Raw genomic sequence first — 17,777 nt, forward strand, 5'->3', positions numbered from 1 at the left:
TTGAAGCATAGACCATGAAGACATGGACGGTCATCTGCGGCATATCCTTTGAAGCTATGATCGTCTCGCACAAACACAAAGGCAAGATAGTCTTCAAACCTGCCATTGAATCGATTTACTGTACAAAAGGTCAATAACCCAACTCTCGTCCACTCAATTGCATTATCACTCGCAATCCAACTGAATTTTGTGCTCGGAGCATCCGTGTAAGTGTGACGTTGAGACCAAGGCTTATATAACGCAAATTGAAACTCATTCAATGCCAGAGTAACATGTAGTGTTAGATAAATTCAAACGGTGAATATATGTATTTATTTAATTAACTTGAAACTGCAGCAAATAAGGGTTTTTTACCGTTTCATTTCTTGTAACTATAATTGTTTTGCGACAACAGAGTTTACATTGCAGTCGTAACTGTGAGAGAGACAACATGTATACTTCGATTGAATGCCGCCTCTTTCAAACACGCTAATCCAACAGGTGCGAGTGAGACGTACATGGTTTCAGCATAATGTGAAATTTCTATAGAATCACTATCCAGACGACCGTCCATCTCTTCACGGTCTATGGTTGAAGGCATTTATTGTCCCAAATAACAGATAGGTGTAGCCAAGACACCGGCTCTGTTCTAAATACTGTACCATGAAATGATCCCGGGAAATGATATGTACTAAAAATGTATGTTTCTATTGTACAAAGGATTGTATTACAGCATGATGCAATAGTGGCAGCATAAGATGCTATTTTTCTAATAAAAAAGAAGAAAAAATTGATGTACTTACCGGTATTAAAAGAAATAATCAAAGACTTTAAAAACCTGTAAAAGATAATTGCGATGTGACCAAGCAAAATTGGTCAACTGTCAGCAAGAGTTTTGCTGTCACTAATTTTACAAGTGGAAATATTTTACAATATGATGAGCGGACACTAAAATCCTGTCTGTGACAATATACGAGGGGTATCCAAAAGTTTTTGACATCACCCAGAATGGAAGGAGCTATATCGATGAAATTTTGTCAGTGTAATCACTGGTCCTTATGTACATTATGGTCCAAAAATGGTCTCATAAGTATGTTTACTTTTTTTACAAGTGGCGCTAGATGGGCAGTAGGCGCATAACCTTTTCATGATAAGATCCTCCACTTTCTTGAGTTTCTTCACTGAGGCCGCATCATCCGAAAGTGATGGACTTCCACTTCTTGGCTCATCTGTGAGGGACATGTGGCCAGTTTGGAAATTCCTTTTTCAAAAAGCAACAGTGCCATATGATGGGCAATCATCACCGTAGATAGCTTTCATTTCATTATAGATTTTCTGAGCATTGTAGGCCTAACCCTTCAAATGCAGGAACTTAAATCATGCTGCGTGCGTCAATTTTCACCATTTTACAGGTTATACGCCTACTGCCCATCTAGCGGCACCTGTAAAAAAGTAAACATACTTATGAGACCATTTTTGGACCATAATGTACATAAGGACCAGTGATTACACAGACAACATTTCATCGATATAGCTCCTTCCCTTCTAGGTGATGTCAAAAACCTTTGGATACCCCCTCGTATGTGGCATACTGCCCATTCTTAAAAGGTTCTGTCATTACATTTATTTGACCTTTACAAAGAGATGCAGTTCTTCCTTCATTTGTTACATCTATAGTAATTCCCTTGAGGTATGCATGTAAATGGGCTATTCCAGTTGAAATCCATACCCCCCCCCAATGGAAGATGTGACGTTAATCTTCCACACAGGGAGTGTGAATTTCAAATTTCACTATCTGATTGGGTGACTCTATTTGAAATCTACACCCTCTCTGTGGGAGATTAAAAGTTGTGTCTTCCTTAGGGGTGTATGAATTTCAAAGTTTTACTTACCTATTTGCAGAAAATGAGAAATTATGATCTTTGCCATGCTTATTTTATAATCATGACTGTTGCCTTATATTGTGTTAATATGCAATTGACTGTGTAACTTCCCTGTCAGTACTCATGCTTGTCTTAATGTCAAAAACAAAACATCTTCTCAATCCAAAAACTACATCGAAATGAGATGCAAATGGTATTTTTTTAAGTGGAGGGAGGAGCTGCATGTTTACCTGCATACACACGAAGTGTTGGGACCTGGACTAGGGATTTTCTTATACAGTGTAATGCATGGACTTGGTATAGGTTGCAAATCTCCTTCAATACCTATGAGTAGATTTGGTCCATGGAGGCCAAGCTAGAAAATTGAGTTATTATATCAATTTGTTACAACTGTACATTAATTATACACATATATGGCTATCCTATATTGAGAACACCAAAGGTCTAGTCTAGTATATTTATACCTTACAATGTCTATTTTCTTATGTATTTTGTTGTTTTTTACTTCATAATTTTGCCTTTATCTTAATTTCAAATTTGCTGCCTTTGGCCTCCATGGACCAGATTGTGTCACATATTCAGCGATTAATCATATGTGACATGATCAAGGGGAATGAGTCACATGTCGGCCCTGGTCGAAAATGAGTTTTACACATGTTTTTAAAGAGGATATTTAGAGCTTTTAGAAACTGAAAACCCCATGTTGATACGACTTTTCTTTGTGAAGTTACATCAATTTATCAATCGTTGAAAACAATATAAAACAAAACAATTTTAACACTTTCTTTGCCAATATCTCAAAATCAATATTAGCGACATCCGACTCATTTCCTTTGATCGTGTCACATATTATTTTAGTACTGGAAATGCTTTTAAGTGGGGATGAATCCTGGGGATGGTGAAACTGACAATCATCAGTCTTTCCATTCAAAGACACAATATTTAGGCCTCACAAGGGTTTTATTTTTCGCGAATGGAGTGCCATCCGCGAAATTAACACCTCACGAATATATGCATAATGTATTGCACGTATAGGGCAAGACTAGGCAATCTCAAAAATAACAATCGCAAAAATGTCTCTCTCACTCCAATTTGTGAAAATAACTGTATGTGAAAATTACCACTTACAGTAAATCTTTTCATTTCAGGTGTTAATAAAAGTAAGATATTCAGTTAAATATAATTAGAATTTTTGGCGGTGAGTATGTATTTGGTTTAATGCGGCACTGTGCAATAAATTAATCCTGTTTTGGGCTCATATACTTCGGGCCAATTCATGCTTATAACCATGTTGTCAAAAACAATAAAGAAGTATATAAGATCTAACCTATTAATGCTAATTAAAGTCCAGATATCATATTCTATAAATGAAGTAATCTACCCGTTATCCCACCCTTCCTGCATAGATGGTTGCAATGCAAACACTTCCAACTGCAAACGGAGGTCCCGGGTTCAACTATCTCTGAATTCCACCCATTCACCCATTGCAGGGTTTCGCCATAAGCGAGGAGAGCCTCGATCGGGCAGCATGCATGAATGGGAATTGAACCAGTCATATAACATTGCGTAAAGTTATGTAATAGTTCCTTTCATATCTATTGCCAGTTTGATGCTCTATCCACATATGGCGGAACTGTGTAATTGGCGAAGTGATTGTTCTTTCAAACTCTTTACACTTCTATCACATCTTTGAAGACAAATCAATCCACCAATTCCAGGTTCAACCATTTCTAAATGCCACCAATTCTGAATGCACTTCCAAACTCCTATCACATCTTTACTTAACCCATGAAAACAAATCAATCCACATCTATTGACTGGGCCTTAATGATACTGTAGTCATTGTAAGTGCCAAACAGGTAGCACCATGATACTGTTTAACACTGTTGTACTCAAGTGAATGACTGCAACTGAATGAATAAAATACTTAATAAAACTTGATAGTAGTGTTGTTCGTCTATATTTGCATTTACCTTGTTTTTACCCCGAGACATGCCCAGAAAGCATTTTCATAATTGTTCTCAATTTGAGGTATGGGCAAATATAACTGGTCAGATAAGAGGAAATAATTTGTGCTTTTTGATAATAGCTTCATATATTGGAATTGGATTTTTAAAAGCTTTGCATGCAGTAGGGCGTCAATTTAAAGTTATCATTATAGGGCAGATGTAGCCTTTTTTCTTTTCTTTCTCCAAAACGTGAGCATTTTTGCCCAAATGTGACCACTGGATTCATCAAGTTGGTCACTCGAAATATGTAAGCTATACTCAGACCAACAATTTTAACAGTTAGTTTAAAAATTCCAGGGTTAATAAAACTTCACAACAAAATGAATAGGTTTCTCGACTCGTCTCAATTATTTTCAAATATATGAAATTACCGGTACTATTGCATTTCACCAACATGGAATGTCCATTTTGCATGAACTATGGTATAGGCATACAATGTAACACACAGGTGTATTCAATAATTCATAAATGACAAGACAAATGAACTTCAGTTTGACTTGAGTTTTTATTTTCTCAAGAGAATTCAAAGACATTGTTAACACAAATGTTACATAAATACAATACAACATGCTTTTGCTTCACTGATTCTTCTACTACAAATGCAGAGAACAAAATACAAATTTGTTCCAACACTAGAAACTGAAACAAGTGAAGATAACCAAATATTTGAAGAGCTCCTTTCCAAACCATGGTAAGTCCACAACCACATGTTTCTCATTTACTTGTGTGATACAATCACAATTACTTTTACAAGTTTGACATTAGCAACAATGAGTTGTACCAGCAACAAGCCATTATTTACCACAACAAACCTGGTTAACAATATGCAGACTATTGTTCTCATTTGGGAAACAAAGGCCTCACACAGTATTGTAACTGTGCATCCATCCACTGTTTGCTTTGTAATGGTGCATCCAACTGAAATTACTATACCTATAGCATCACAACTCATTGCAATATCGCACAGGTAAATCAGAAACGTGTTTGTGGACTTAACATGGTTTGGAAACAAGCTCTTCATTTGTTGCTTGTGTATTTTGTCTGTCTAGGCTTGTGTGTATCTAGCATGGATCAATGTTTCAATGTCAGTATTACTACATGTATCTTTATGTATTGCAACATTTCCATTTTGATAGTCTTCACAAAGGATAACAAAAAAAGTTTTCAACGGTAGCAAATTTCAATAACAAAACATCAATAACAAAACATTGGCTGGACCCTTGAACTTCCCCCAGGAACTTCCATGCTTTTCCCTTTTTTTGTGCGTTACATTTTCAATGTCATGTTCCGCTTTGTTTGCATTACAGCGTGTTCCCCTAATGATAAAAGTGGGTTTTCTCCCACCCCCACGTACCCATTCCCCCAGTGTACAGACATGGTCAAAATGTTATTCAACAACTCTTCCTATACCTTTGTACAGGAGCCAAGCATTGTTAATTGGCGATGAATCCAGTACAGTCCAGTAGCGTATACACAAGGTTACGCGTATCCGCTGCGCGATAGCGTGTAAAATTTGTCATGCCTGGAACTTATGCATAAAAACCACCTTAATATGTTGGAAGTAGCAGCTAATAAACATTTAAATTTAAATACCGCTCTATTCTTTACTCTTATTGCTGATATCAACAGAGAAATCACCGATCTTCTTGTAAGGTTGCGTTGAAAGAATCCTGTGAATTCAAGGATCTTTAGCTTGTTTTCGTTGTTGAAAGGGATTCAATCATGTGTCACCATTGTTCACCACCAATTAACAACTTGCGTGTCTGTCTGCGTAGTTTACTTACATCGTTGTTAATCGGTGATGAACAACAGTGAAACATGATTGAATCCCTAAGGTAATCACAGCTGGCACATAAGTAAGAAAGTTTACCACAATGATTAGGTGATGGACAGTATGTGCTGAAATTTGATATTTAGCACTTCTAGTAAATTTAAGAAAAGAAAATATTGCCAAGTACCAATTGACCAATACAACACAGAACAACATTACACTTGTTTGCACATAATTACTACACATATAGAGTTTCCTAGTTTTCATTGATACATATGACATGATTTCAAGCAATCGTGATCAACCAATTTTCAGTATCAAGTTACTGATAATGAACCCGTCAGATTTTGATCAACAATGACGTTTCTGGAAAATAAGCAATTGAAACATCTCCTATACTTTGTTCAACCAAAATTATTAGGTTTTTGTTAATGTAAGTGTCAATAAAGCAAGTCCCAAATTACTTTAGCGTAAATTCACATTCAGTCAGTCACCCATTATGTTATGGTGAAGGTACTGCGTCCAACTGTGTGTATATCAATCCACAATGTTATGAGTCTTGCAACATACATGTATATATGAAAGTTGAACAAACTATAGGGATGCTTTGCTTTTCCATCATTCTGTAATTACAGTATTGATAGCTATTGATAGAAAAAAGGACATTCTGCCGATTCAGATTTTGTGGTATAGTTAGTCCTGGAAGCAAGACTTCAGCCTTCTTAAATAATCATTATGACATCTCAGTATCCTGAGTTGCGGTTACTGAATTATGGTATAGTGTTGTATATTAGAATTCATAAGTCTCAGTGGAATCTTGTTATTTTTACTTCAGTCCAGGAGCAAGATTGTGGGTCGAAACCTCACAGATGCTACTGATAGCATACAGCAATTTTAAATCCTAAAGAATGATTAATCAAATATGGATGGAAAAATACCAAATTCCACTACAACATTTCTTCAGTTTCCAGATTTAATTCTTATTAATTATTTTTATTACTTCCGTAGTGTGTGCTGTGCACGAGCATTAACACAGATATGATAAACAGTCATGCCGATTGGCTGATCAACGGTCTTGACAACAAGATGGTTGACTTATTGGTTGTCAGCGCGTAGTAGAGGAGGAGACCTCACCACTTCTGCGTAATCGCCACTCAACAGTGCGTATCCGGACCACAGAAGTAATAAAAAATTTACTTTAGTCAAATGCTTTTCTTCATACACTACTTAAAACAAATTAAAGGATCAGAATTATTGACACTTTTCAAAATTAGCAATAACATTGCAAATCAGAATTTAGTAATTGTTCAAGCAATAAAACACTTACAATACCGAGTATTCGCCAGTGAAGTGGTTTAATACATAACTCCCTGGTAACTGGATCACGCACCTTTTGGAATTGGTAGTACATGCCATAGACTTTGTGTTGCGATCATTTCGATCATGGTGCAGAACTCAAAAGCGTGATCCAGTTAACATGGTGATAATCGGATTACACGTAACACTTCGCTGGCGAATTGAAGTCCCATGGCATTGAAAAAAAACCACATTGGTCAGCACCATGATAGCAGAAAAGGAAGTGTGTATATCACGATTGTCAGAGTCAACAATGTGCAGCATTGGGCTGTTCCAGTTGAAATCCATACACCCCCTATGTAAGATGTGACCTTAATCTCCTACCCAGAGGGTGTACATTTCAAATAGAGTCATCCGTTCAGATAATCTCATTTGGAATTCACACTCCCTACAAAATTAAGGTCATGTCTTATATAGGGTGAATGGATTTCAAATGGCATAGTCCAAGAAGAGAAATTGTTTTGACATTGATTCATAATAAGTTGTATAAAATTTCTCTAGGTTTAATTCACTGATTAAGCCAGTGTTTCCCAACAAGTCAGTTACAACCTCCAGGAGTTGAGAGACTATCCAGGTCAATGTGGCACACATGACACAGGTCTGACATGGGTTGTGAGATAGAGGACTGACTTTGTGTCCACAAAATGTTGGGAAACACTGGTTTAAGCCCATCATACATGGAATGACTGCAAGTTGGTCACTACTTTACATGGTCCTACTGTTTAACACTCATTACTGTTTAACTGACGGGCATGAGACTGGATTGATTTGAAAAAAAACTTCCGAAATACATATTATCTGTTTCACCTGCGTTGACACCTCTGTCACTTTTGAAGAGGTGTTAGTGTGATTTGATCAGACAGGTGCCCAGTTCAATTCTTAGTAAATCAAGGCTGTATTGATTGCAGATTTATTTACTCCATTGCCATCTCACACACAAACCTCGTCTGACAGCGAATGGAATTTGTGACGTCACAAAGTGTCACCGTAGCTGGAGCAAATAACAGACTGAAAAACGGTGTAAAATTAGAAAAAATGACCCAAAATTGGGTTGAAGATGGATTGACACATAAATTTGAGCAGCTAAAAAGGCTAAGCTGAAAAACCAGGCAGTTTTGCAGTAACTCATCTTTTTAAATTGCTTAAAAGAAATTTTACTCTTGCACAAAGTTTGTCAGGAAACTGAGCTCATTGTATACAAATGAATTTGTTATAAAAATAAGTAAAATCAGTCTCACAAAAAATACAAAAAATAGCCCGCCCTAAATCATGCTTAATCTAACAAAATTTCCTCAGCTTCAACTATATCAACCTCATCCCCAGAGGCAGAATTTGAGTTGGTTTTACTACCCTTTCCATCATCCCCATTCACTGTATCTTTGGATTTAGTCTGTTTTGCTTGAACCTTGGAGCTGCTTTTCTCTTTTGGACTACTTTTCCCTGATTTAGGGGTACTTTTCCCCGACTTTGGACTGCTTTTATCCACAGACTTTGGACTTGTCTTGTCAGCTGACTTGGAAGGGCCACTTTTTGTTTTTGGATTCTCTACTTTTTTACTGACTTTACTACTTTTGGTGCTAGCTTTCTTACTGTTGCTCTTTTCCGCTGATTTTGAAGTGCCTTTTGTTTTTGTGGCCAATTTGGGGGTAGTGTTTTTGGCTTTTGATTTAGGTGGTGTTTTTATAGTTTTCTCTTTTGTTTTTGGTACTTTAGGTGTAGACGTGTGGTTTGGTGGGTCCTCTTCTATTACATCCATTTCTTCTATTGAAATCACATCACTATCACTCTGCAAAATGAAAAGTCAAATATTTACCATAAATTAGTGTATTACATGCACATAAATTGAGTAAATTAGTGTATGTTGTTGTTTTTAATGAAGGTTTATTTCACTTAATTCGGATGCCATTGGGAACTAAGGCACCACATCAAATTTGGTCCTATAACGCTTTCGGTGACTGGTTAGGTACCGATGACTCTTCTATCATACCCCTGGTGATTGTTCAGGGTACAAAAGATTTCCAATGGCACCTATAGGGTACCGATAGCGCTACAGGACAAAATTAGATTTTGCACCTTACAAAGGTACTCATACAAAGATGGTGCTTATTATATTCTAAAAATTAAATCAAATTTAAGTGTTTTTATCATCTGTTTATCTTGCACCAGATGTAGGGCTCAAATAACTTTTGACAAAGTGTTTCTAGTCCATTGCACATAAAGATATCCCAGACCATTTAAATTTGGATATTATTCTGCAGTTTGAGGTGTGCAAACAAACAAGATGTCCTTTTCACTACCCATCCCCACACACAGACAAAACATACATGAACCAAACCATAACTACATTAAATTCCAGAAAAATACAGCAATTTCTTTTTGATTACAAAATAGTATCCCGTTTTATCTAAAAGAAACATAGCTAAATCCTAATTATTTAGTAAGACCTACCTGACAATAAAAGTCAAATGTTACTCTTTGGCCAAATTTTGGATATAAGGGCCAAAAACATGCATTTTTAGCATGTTCTTTGTATGCTGTGACAATCAAGCCCAAAGACATGCACAAAGACTAATTTCAAGTTATGCATTCTAATTTTTGGAAAAGAAATTTATTAATCTCATTTTCAAAATTAACATAAAATATCAAAATTAAGAGCAAACTGTAAGCTTATACTCAAGATTTTGAATGCATATATTTTTTTATTTTTGTGACTGCAATTGTAAGAAAACATAAAAAATCCGTTTACCCTCCATTTGCAAATATTACAACGTGGCTTTAATTGCCAGTTGGTGTTAACTAAAGGATTAGGATTTAGACATATTTCATTTGGCAAAACAGGATAACAATTTGTCAATCAAAAAAAAAATAGTGCTGTATTTTTTCTGGAATCTGAAGTAGTTATTCTAATTGTCCCAATGAACACAATAAGAGATGCTAAGCTAAACTAAAACCAAAACTGAACTGAGTAAAACTGAACTGAACAGAACTAAATTATTACAAGCTAAGGCTCATGCAAATCCCATTCATCTTCTCCCCACAAAATATAGAATAACAAAGCAGTAAGGTCCCTGCAACATACACAAAATTATAAAACAAGTAACTTTTGCAGCAGCCAGACTTCATTGCCAAAGAGTCTTTAATTTCAAACGGGAGCCTCCTGTGATATTGGTAAAAATGGAATCCTTTGCTAAAACGGTAACAAAGATTGTATTGCCCTCATGACCCATTATTGAAAATAACGCACTGTAACTTGTCAAAAGCTTCACACATTGCACCTAACCCATTATTTACATTTTTACTGTCTAGGTGGTGTATGGATTCCAACTAATAATAGCCCATTTTAAGTAGTTAGGGTACTTGCCTAGAGTATACAAGTTAAGGTCAAGTTTCAATGCACTTGAGAGGAACTGACTAGATTAAAAAAGTCCAAATTTCAATTCAGATTTCTTCTCGTCTATGGTATCTCACATGCACAGACAACCAATAGCATCAATTTGCCTTATTACAACAAACTGTCTATTATTCAATGGAATATAAAAGGTCCAAGTCAATATCCAGAGATGTCACAGGCTGACCCAAAAAAATCCTGAACTTGCCAAGCGCAGCGAGCGAAGCTCTCGCGCAACACGGCCACTTAAGGGCCCTGTTAGGGGTCGAGGGGGCGAAGCACATTTAGCACCACAGTAAAGGCCATTTCAGAGGGTAAAAAGAACAGTTCAAAGCTCCTGGCTTGTTCTACACTTTTAATAAAAAGTGCTTCCTTCTTCCAGAAAACATGCTTTAAAGTTTTCAGTTTCCTATACTTTTATGTACAAGAGACACTCTTAAAAAAATGGACAATATGGCTGATGTTGATATATGTGAAGCAGAAAGATAAGACAATAGGGCCACTCAAAAAGCGAAAAAAAAAAAAAATTAAAAAAAAAAAAATTTAAAAAAAAATCCGGAAATTTTTTTAATCCCCAAAATCCGGAAATCCGAATAAATCCGGAAATGTGACATCTCTGAATATCCAAGCATCAACTTGTAATGGGTTATTGGTCATTGGGAATGAATAGAGAAAAACAACATGCTGCAATAAGCTTTGCTACACTATAAAGAATGCTCTCACATGAAGCAGCTATGCAACTATTTCATTTTCACAGGCTACCTTCTTGCACTCTCATCATTATACTTTGTTCAACTTATAAATGGCAAAAATCATTTCTAACTTATGTTTGCTTAAACTCATAAGGGCAAACCAGCCAACTTGCATAACGCAACTATAGTCTGTATGGCCATGTGTTTTGAACTTGCCACCCTTAGCGTTACATCACAAATATTATGAATTTTTACACCAATGAAGTTTCAAATTAGAATATCTCCACAACTATCAACCCTAAACTAGCAAAAGTATACATTTTTGGAAAGCTGAAGGCAAAAGCAATTTTAATATACACATTTCAACTCACTGTACAGGGTGACCTTGAAGTTATACAGGGTGGAATAAAAAAAAAAAAAAAAAAATGGGTCATTTAATGCATTGCTTATTACTAACTTGCAGTTATAAACTGAAAGTAAACAACATTGATTTGGTTAGAGGTTAGGGGAGCCTACTGACTCTGGAAGAAAAAAATCACAGCTGTTTGGTAATCTCGAATACAGGGTGTCCCAAAATAGGTTCAAATTATTTTTACAATTCAACATATTTTGAACTGAAACATTTTACCCCTAACCCATACAAAAAAAGTAAGTCCATATTTAGATTCCTCATCAAATTTCCTCTCAGAAAATGTAAACTTTGACTATGATAGGGTAAGTAATTAAAAATTTACAGCAACTTTTAGATTTTGAAGACATCCGCATTGCTTACTACAGTGTTTAATATGAAAACGGGTAGTTTTGTACATAAAAGTTTGCATTTTATAGACTAAACCAATCATAAAGAGTTAAAAATGATTAAAAACAATTAGCAGAATTAATAATCTTTCAAAAGAGCTCTTAACCATGTCTGTAGCCCATATGGATGCAAAGATATGATCAGTTGATTCAACGCACACACACAAAATCTTTATTTCCCATAGACTTTGCACATACCGCCACCGCCTCATCCGCCACCGCCTCATCCACCACCTCGGTCATTCTGAACTCAAACAACTCTAACTCCACTATCTTGGCTGATAAACAATTCTCCTTTGGAGGTCTGTTAGGGCACTTATATAGCTACAAAATGACACCAAACACACTTCAATACCTTTCGTTTAAGCAGAGATATAACAATTTGAACGAGTCTCGATTTGGAAAAGCGTAACAACACCACCATTTTTGGGTGGCGAGTTCAAAACGCGTGGCCGTATATCTTTATCCAGGGATGAAAGTGGCCTGAAGTGACTTGGCAGGAAAAGCCTGAAAAAGCGCGTAAATTTGGGCTATAAAGCCTCAAAATGGGCTGAAAATAAATAAAAGTGCGTTAATTTGGAGTAGCAAAGGGCCTGAAATCAGGCAATTGCCTGAAAACTGACATCCCTGCTTTATCGAGTCAGTAAATTAGATATTGTTTTTTATTGTATCTTTAAATATAAAGATATATATTTGGTTTTACTTTACTGACTCGGGAAGATATATGAACTATAGTCTGAGTGCTGCGCCCAACTTCGTGCACACCATTCCAATGATTCTATATCAATCCATGATGTAATGAGTCTTTCTCATTTATTAGTTGAACAAAGTAAAGGAAGAGACATTCAAGTCATGATTGGTCCCATGTGCCAAGTCACACCTGTGCACCAAGCTCACAGTCAGTCTTAATAAGAGCAGGTTGTTTACCCCCGACTCTCACAATCCGTTCCAGTGAAGTTTGGGTATGCGCAATCTAAGTACAAACGCCTTCACCAATACTATCTATTCCATATACATGCACATATTAACCCCTTACCATGCGTAACTTTACCTTTCTCATCCTTCTGTCTATAACCTCTTGCATCTCTTTAACCGCTGTTTGCTTGCTGCGTACACTTACCTCAGAGTTGGTATCACAGTCTGTGCAGAACCACTGATAGCCTCTGATCTTGGGAGTGCTCTTGCACGGAGGATCTAGACAGCCAAAAAATGATAGCAACGCTTGCAACCGTCACATCTTAGGTAAAAGATGCACAGAAAACAGAAAAGCGATTCAAACTAAAAACACAATGCATGCAGCTGCAGGTGGCTGAATGGGTGGGTGTTCAAAAGATGAATTGGGGTGGGTGGGTGATGGATGATCTATTACAATAATATCATTGTGGCTTTGGCATAAAGACAAATGGCTATTTCTGCATTTGGGAAATTTGTTGTTATCATGATTCTAGGGGTTAACATGTCCCCTCAAGAATTGTGGGTAATATAGAGACTTGTGGTCGGATATCATCGTCTGTGAAGAACATCCCTATAGGGTTTGTGTGTAAAATTTGGTCAATTTCAATGTTGAATTACGAGAATCATGGGGCATGTGATCGTAAGTTAATACCGAAATTGAATACAGATCTCATGTATTCTTGAATCTTGGGATAATATAATATAATATAATAATAATAATTTATTCTTATATAGCGCATTACATCAAAGACCACAAGGCGCTTTACAATTAAAACATGTGTACGTAAAACAAAATACCCATCAAATACATCAAAATCACCCACCTCTGGATTCTTACAATAAAACATGGAAGTTGATCCAATTTTACACACAAACCCTATGAGGATGAACTTTGTGGACGGCAATTTCGACCCGGAGTCACCATGTTACTGGCAATGCTGAAGGGACATGCTACCCCAAGATGATTCCAATGAATTGGAGAATATTTTGAGGTGTTGAAATTATGTTCTGTCATTGGATATAGTGCCTTCAAACAAAATTCTCAAAAACTGTGCAGATCAAAGCAAGTCTTATTGCAAAAGCCATTATGATAATACAACAACAACATAACTTAAAATATTCAATTGCAAAACTACTTACTTGTGGATAAATGAATATTAAATGAATTAATTAAAATAAAACAAATAAAGAAATAAAAACAATCAATGTGAAAGTGCAAAGAAAATGGGTTATCATGAGACAAAGTAAATACATGCCCATCAAATGTCTATATGGGGTCAAATTGGTGTCAGTTTATGGTTGGTCTTAACCCTGGAATTATGGACTCTTTTGGGCCTCGTAACTGCTCCATTGTTTTTAGAATGGCAAATATTCGACAAATCCATCTGGGATGTCCAAATTTTGTAAAAATGCTCAGTTTTGGAATAAACCAACAAATCTTTTCAATTTTCCAAACATGAAATATAAAGCTAGGAGCCTATTTTTAACTGCTCAATTAAAAGTAAACATGATGGACTTGTCAAATATTTGCCATTCTAAATATTTATTCTTTTTACCAACAAGTTAGCAGTTATGAGGTACAAAATTTTTCATAATTCCAGGGTTATAAGACCAACTATGAATGACAGATATGATGGGAAATTCTGCTGTGTGTTTGACATGCATGGTGGGCAGTGTGGTACACAAAATTTGAGGGCACATGTGGTCTAGTACGTGGTAGAGCATAGGACTGATAAACATAAAATCATAAGTTCAAGTGCACACACATGTGCATGTTTTGCCCTTGAGCTAGCAAGGCAGTTAACTGCAATTCACTCCTCTCCACCCATGTGTATAAATGGGTTGTGCTGAAGACTATACTTAGTTTCGCCACTAGTTTGGCAGTGGCATTAGTCTCTTGCACCACAAGGGCGCTGACAAGCCACCCTTGTACGTACATGTATACGCTATTAAGTTAGCACACACAGTTTGATCCTGCAACCATCAAAATATGCACACCTCTACATCACTACCTAAATTGAGGTGAAATGGAGTCATCCATTCAGGTAACCCCATTTGACATTCACACTCCCTGCAAGGTTTTATAAAGTCTATAAACCTACATATTGCTTGTAGACCCGCTGTGTTTACCAAGGTTGATCATACATGGTATTGCAAAGTCTGGAAATGAAATTTCTGGGGTGTATAGATCTTAACTAGAATAGCCAATTACAAAGAATCTTTTGACCCATTCACTATGGGGAGATAAGCACTGATATGCGATTACCCAGTTTTCCCTTCCATTTGATTTTCTAGTAATATACAGAATGCCATGTACAAAATAATCTATTTTAGATTAATTTCTGTTTATGGCTTTCCATGAAATCAAGCTATATTCCATTCCTTTTAACCTTATGATATCATCAAATATGGAGAACAACTGAAAAAAAAAACATGCGAGAATATGGGTTGATGTTAAAAGGGGGGGAGAAATCAACGAAGGTTGGTAAAACAAGAATTGACTATGCAACTGAAATAAACAAAACGATAGCTTAACTGCGGCGAATGTAAAACTTAACACCTATTACAGGGATGCATATGTGCATTTTGTATCAATTTACTTAATGTTTACTAGCATCATCTTTATATATTATTTTCTGTGTACTGTTTGCAAGATCTGATGATTACAAAGTGTTATATAAATTATCATATTGCTTTGAATGCTAATTTTTGTTGCCTTTTGTCTAGCTCTTGCTATATCAGGATCAGGCTAGAAAAAAGTTGGGTTTCCTGTAGTAGATGGTCTGAAATCCAAAATGTGAAATGCATTTTTCTATTTTTATTTATTTTATATTTTTAGAACTGGAATTTCTGGTAAATTATGTCTCAAACCACAATATTGTCAAACTAGTGCAACATAGGCTAGATATGTACATTATCAATTTGATGTTCATAGGATTTATTGATTTCTTATTGCTTGTAAACAAAATGCATGAGAATAAAATAAGAAGGGGAACAAATGAAACGGCAACCTCTGGTTTACCAGACCCGTGCTATACCATCTAGGCTATCCATCCAGCCCTATGAGTCTCCGAGTATTTCTATTTTATAAAGTACTAACTTCCAACTTTTGCCATGTTCAAAGACTTTTGTCTGACACGGCGTTTATTTTATAGGCCTATTGGTCTAACGGCACGCATCCAACACTTTACTTGGGAAACCACTTTTATCCGCCCTATGATGGATGGCAATCCCAATTGCCAATATCTTTCCTCGGGCGCTGGTCCATAGTTGGCAGTGGTGATACAAACCCACCCTTTTATTTCAAACCCACCCTTTTTATTTTATACCCTTTATACCAAAACTCGGAAACCCACCCTTTCTAAACGTAGTTACTGAGCTGATCATAGATAAGTGGTTATGGTGGTCCAGGAGGTGCAGATTTGCATCCAAAGAGAATTACATATAATGAAGTTTCGGATGACCAAACAGAATGGGATTTCCATATTTTTTTTGTGTTTCATTTTAGTGTCATTCAATCGGAAATTACAGTAAGCTTTGAGATTGCAATTGTTGACTTCTAAACCCACCCTTTTTATCAGTGACCACGCTTTATATTTGGACACACATTTCAACCAGAAATTTTTTAAACCCACCCTTTTAAGCATTTTGTGGTCCCTTCAAATCCACCCTTTCTAAAGCGTGGGTTACCAACAGTGTGGTCAGAGCCATGAAACCGTGCTGTTGTGTGGCCGGATATCACACCCACATTACGATACAACCCAGGAAGCAACAGTCGAGGGGATAATTTTTTTCTTGAAAATGTCATTTTTTTCTGGATTCTGAAATCAGCGACAGGAAACAAACTTGGCCTCAGCTGATCTGACTTTGACTACATGACTGGGGATCTTTTGTACAATTTATTTTGTTGTTTTCACTTTTAAAGGATAAATGCATTTTTCAAAATCAATCAGATAAGACTCCAGTTCAAACAACATGATAATTAACAAAATCAAATATAACAAAATCTAAACTAAGAAATCACTGATGATTAAAATCCCTGTTATCATGTTCAAAATAAAAATTCATGTTGAAGTGCAAAATGTGTCAACAAGAACACAAAGGATTACAGTACACAATATGTAAGCTAGTTCAGCAGAACTTGAGAATAATGGATGCCACCCCAAGAGAATATGATTAGGGCTAGGGTTAAGGGTTAGTATCATCAGGATACAGTATCAGAGAAAATATCTTACACTTCCAATAATGCATTTCTCCCATTTTAGTTTTCTTTACTGATTTGCTATGTTGTGCCACATGGGTCAATTCTGTCGGTCGGACATCCGGGCTATCTCTAGTCTCGGGCCCAAACTGCATGTGGCTCACAGTTTGTTGTGAACAACAGAAACCGGCTGTGAAGGAGGCTACATATCGATGTTGCTGGAGTGACATTCAATTTCGGAAAAAAGCGACACTCGACCATGGAATTTAATTTTAAGTTTGTCAGTATATAAGCGGTAAATCAAGTAAGTTTCTTTCACTCTGAAGACTTAGAAACGGTTGTTTGATTCCACTGACTATTTGCGATCGTAATTTACATTACACCAATGACAGAAATCATCAACAAAAATCGAATCAGGGACTTGTTTTCACTCGAACATCATCAACCGGAAGTGACGTGACACAGACCGACAGAATAGTTACGAAATATGCTTCTGTGAACTGAGCACATCCAGATCTTGCAAACTTGACTATCGATCATGTTTAACCAGTCTATTGACAAAAACAAAGAGAACCTGTACAAAAGTAATGGGAGTGTCATTTGATGAAATGATGGGATGTATCATGTTGCAAAGGATTCTGGGAAGGGTACGTTATCTTCTCTATGTCAGTATCTTGAGATGAGCATTCATTTAGGGTTACGATTAGGGTTAAGATTTGGGTGGCGACCACTATTGTAAAATTGCT

General features: G+C 36.4%; 1 protein-coding gene across 1 annotated transcript in view; it reads right to left on the bottom strand.

Moving 5' to 3' along the window:
• Positions 1-5,660: 5,660 nt before the first annotated feature.
• LOC140139292 (PHD finger protein 14-like) overlaps positions 5,661-17,777 on the bottom strand; it is a 46,611-nt gene continuing 34,494 nt past the window's right edge. Inside the window, 3 exon segments of the mRNA XM_072161101.1 lie at positions 5,661-8,784; positions 12,997-13,083; positions 13,086-13,113. Of these exon segments, the coding sequence (XP_072017202.1) occupies positions 8,272-8,784; positions 12,997-13,083; positions 13,086-13,113 (628 nt within the window). The 3' untranslated portion in view covers positions 5,661-8,271.

This window comes from Amphiura filiformis, chromosome 1 (assembly GCF_039555335.1).
Source record: "Amphiura filiformis chromosome 1, Afil_fr2py, whole genome shotgun sequence".
In the NCBI taxonomy this organism is placed as follows: domain Eukaryota; kingdom Metazoa; phylum Echinodermata; class Ophiuroidea; order Amphilepidida; family Amphiuridae; genus Amphiura; species Amphiura filiformis.